Consider the following 3,714-nt stretch of genomic DNA (forward strand, 5'->3'; position numbering starts at 1 on the left):
TACAATGTCGGCTGTTCTGACTCACAGACTGTAAGTACGTTTTCATATTTAAAGGATTTGCTACTGATGATTCAAACGCGAGTTTTGAGCAGTGTAGAGTAGCGCTTGTTGTTTGTCATTTCTCCGATCACAAATGCAGACATGGTTTTATGTTTACGCTGTGTGATGCAACGCGTAAAAAGACAGTATAAGTCATTATAATCTGTAGTTATGTCCCCATTGGATGCAACAAATGCCTCGTTTATAATGGGTTTTAATGTTTTTGTTTCGTCGCTCCGGCCGGACAGGGCATCACAGTATGGCAAGGGGCGTAACATTTCCGTCACACGTTTGAGGTATTCGGCCAATCACAACGCACTGGATAGCTGGCCAATCAGAGCACACCTCGCTTTTCAGACCGATGAGCTTTGTAAAAATCGACGCGTTTCAGAAAGGCCGCAGTTCATAGAGGAGAAGCAATAATGTACAGTATGTGGGAAATAATGTGTTTTTTTATCCTTAAACCACATAAACACATTTCATTACACCAAATACACAAAATAATGTTCTTTTTAGCAACATCATATGACCCCTTTAAAATAAAATTCTTACTACTTTCTATTCTATTCTTACTACTTGTTTTCTTTTTATTTATTATAAAAAACCCTTGCTGCATATACTGCGTTAGGCTAACTGAGACTTGTTACAGCACTTACATATTATTGCTCTTTTGTTGGTTATGATTGCTTCTATTGTTCTCATTTGCAAGTTGCTTTGGATAAAAGCATCTGCTAAATGACTAAATGTAAATTAAATCATTATTGTTTTTATTTTTTGTTTTATATGACAGAAATGAGTTTCAGTAGTTAGAAGCCATTACATAAAAATTCATGATTTGCTTATTTATGCACACCTAGAAAATTCTTTGAAAGTACTTTGAAAAGCTTTGACATGCACAAACATGTAACTGTTACCTGTGAGAATGTGTGTGGTCTCTGGCGGTGGGTCCTGGGTAACTGGTGTGATGAGATGTGGGCTGAGTTGATTGTGTAAGTAAAGGGGTTTGGGGTGGTTGTATGGGATAATCAGGTGGCCGGTGTAGAGCTCCTGTGCACTATAGCTTTCCGCCCAGATCTTATCTACAGAGCAGACACACTGTTACTACCACACGCAGAGGATTATGGGAAACAGACAGTCTGTTCTCATGCATTTGCAAACTTTAGCTTGCTGGGGTTGATATTGTTCACTGCAAGCACATCATTTCTATCAGCACGATGCTTTTAAAAGACACAAGATATACTGGCATGCAAACACATGCTTTTTAGACATGACGAGACGACACAAGACAGTACCCAAAACAGTGAAAATTCATTATATTATTGTGACCGTTTTTGTTGTAGGAGGACTCTTATAAGGAATCATCCTGGTGGTGCAGCAAGCATTGTCATCTTAATGTGATTTTACTTTTCTCATTCTGGGTCATGCTTAGCTTCCAATGAACATTGGTTTCGTTAAATACTGATAAACATTAATGAGTCTTCCTTTTTAGTTGATGTTTCTGTAAACTGACAGCAAACTGCCGTGCAGTAATTTCCTCTAGCTAGACTAACTCAAATGGATATATTTAATAATAATGGCTGCATTTTGGGTTTGGAAGTCATTCTTTTTTAATTCATTAAAAAAATGAAAACACACGGTTAAAGAAGGGTTGACATGCTTGAGCTATTGGTCAGGAAATCAAATCAAAATGAGCATCCCTGGTTAATACTAGCATTTTTTACTATCATAATTGAATTGTAATATACTAGTCCAAAGTTTAACGTCAGAATGATTTTTTAATGCATTTGCAAGAAGTCACCAATGCTGTATTTATCTGATAAAAATAAAGTAAAATCAGTAATATTGTGAAATATTAATATAATTTAAAATAGGTGCTTTCTACTTGAATATATTTTAAAATGTAATTTATTCCTGTGATCAAAGCTGAATTTTCAGCATCATTACTCCAGTCTTCAGTGTCACATGATCCTTCAGAAATCATTCTAAGATGCTGATTTGCTGCTCAAGAAACATTTTTATTATCAGTGTTGAAAACAGTTGTGCTACTTAATATTTTTGTGAAAACTGATATTTTTTGGTGATTCTTTGATGAATAGAAAGGATTTATATGAAATAGAAATATTGGTTACACTTTATTTTACAGTACATGTACTTTCAACAAAGAAATGTCCCAAACATTTGAATTTTGGAGTCTATAATTTCAGAATTTTTTAATATTTAGGATGTTCTATATAACAAATGCTTAAACTTTCTTTGATTTTTCCAGATTTAAATTAGATTTCGAATCTCAGATTCTCAATGTGGCCTCAACCCTCACTGTCTATGCACATTATTTATTATATTGGATATTTAACTTTGTACTTGACATTTTTATTAAAAATTCACATACAAATTTAATTTTGTATGTTATTTGTATCCTGTCTATTAGCTATATTATACATGTACTGTAATGGAAAGTAAATAATGTAACTAAGTTATTGGGAAATTTTATGATTTTGTAAACCTGCAAATTAAAAATTGTTTATCAGCATGTTTAAAAATGATTTTGTTGCTGTAGAAAAGGATTTGAATCTGGTGAGAGCGAATGTGGGAAATACAGTCTTAATGCACCATCTGGGATTATGTTTAACCACAAAAACATACAAAGAGCTAACAGGCTTCAAAAGGTGGAAAATCAAAACCAGGAGAAATGAGATTGTAGACTATTTCATAGCAGTGCATTTCTAAACGAGTTATATGCGTGTAGGTTTTATATCAAAACAATATGAAAAGTTCTTTGTTAATAAAACATCCCACTGGAAAGCTTGTTTGCACTGCGGTGACATAGCCAATAATCTCAAACAGGCACAGCGAGACAGGCAGGGTTTGATGTCACATGGGGAGGAACAGGGCAGCTGAGATTGGCTTTTACATGTCCATCAAAGAAATGCTCACCCTTCTAAAACAAAATGGCTGCCAGTGAGGCTATGCCCAAATGCCCTCCTCATCATCCTATTGGTTAAGAGATGGCAGGGTTTTAGCCAAGTGCAGCATGGGAAAAAAAATCAGGTTAGTATGCGTTTTTATCCAGGTAGAAGCGACCCGTAAGCACAGAGGCAAGATCAGCTTTCAGCGCGTCAATGTGAAATGCTGAATTATGAGGTTTAAAGGAAACCGATCCTGGATCTTTGCTTAGGGGCGATTTCTACAGTCATGAATAATAGAAATCCATAGGGTTGAGAAGTTATGATCAATATGAAGGCAGTAAAAGGAAATGATGGCGTCTGCGTTGAAGATGAGGGCAGCTTCATTTCAATTACGACGACGTGACTGCAATGGAAATGGACGACCGAGCATCCATTTCCAATTCAGTTTCTAGTATGAATATTTTATTAACAAGTAATGAAAAGAAACTGACCACACCTCCAATTTGTCTTTCTTTGGCTTGCTGTTAAGATTAAGCTTTAATGTATATGTGATAAGCAAAATACAGCAATGGTACAATTATTTCATATTCAGCCATATTGAATTTCCACTAAATAAAAAAGCTGACGAGCGTAACAATTATAAAGGAACAGTTCACCCAAAAATGAACATGCTGTCATCATTTCCTCATGTTATTTATGGATTTGGGACGTCATGAGAGTGAGTAAATAATGACAGGATTTTCATTTTGGGGTGGACTGTCCCTTTAAC

At 35.4% G+C, this 3,714-nt stretch overlaps 1 protein-coding gene across 5 annotated transcripts in view; it reads right to left on the reverse strand.

Annotated features, from left to right (window-relative positions):
* Positions 1 to 3,714, reverse strand: part of LOC107661465 (ELKS/Rab6-interacting/CAST family member 1-like) — a 35,021-nt gene that overhangs the window by 1,951 nt on the left and 29,356 nt on the right. For all 5 annotated transcript variants that reach the window (XM_016451066.1, XM_016451067.1, XM_016451063.1 and 2 more), the window contains one exon: positions 954 to 1,118. Coding sequence is in view for 3 of the 5 variants with exons in the window: in XM_016451067.1 (XP_016306553.1) it covers positions 1,065 to 1,118 (54 nt within the window). In the remaining 2 variants the exon portion in view is untranslated. The remainder of the gene's footprint in view (positions 1 to 953; positions 1,119 to 3,714) is intronic.

This window comes from Sinocyclocheilus anshuiensis, unplaced genomic scaffold (assembly GCF_001515605.1).
Source record: "Sinocyclocheilus anshuiensis isolate Anshui unplaced genomic scaffold, SAMN03320099.WGS_v1.1 scaffold491, whole genome shotgun sequence".
NCBI lineage: Eukaryota > Metazoa > Chordata > Actinopteri > Cypriniformes > Cyprinidae > Sinocyclocheilus > Sinocyclocheilus anshuiensis.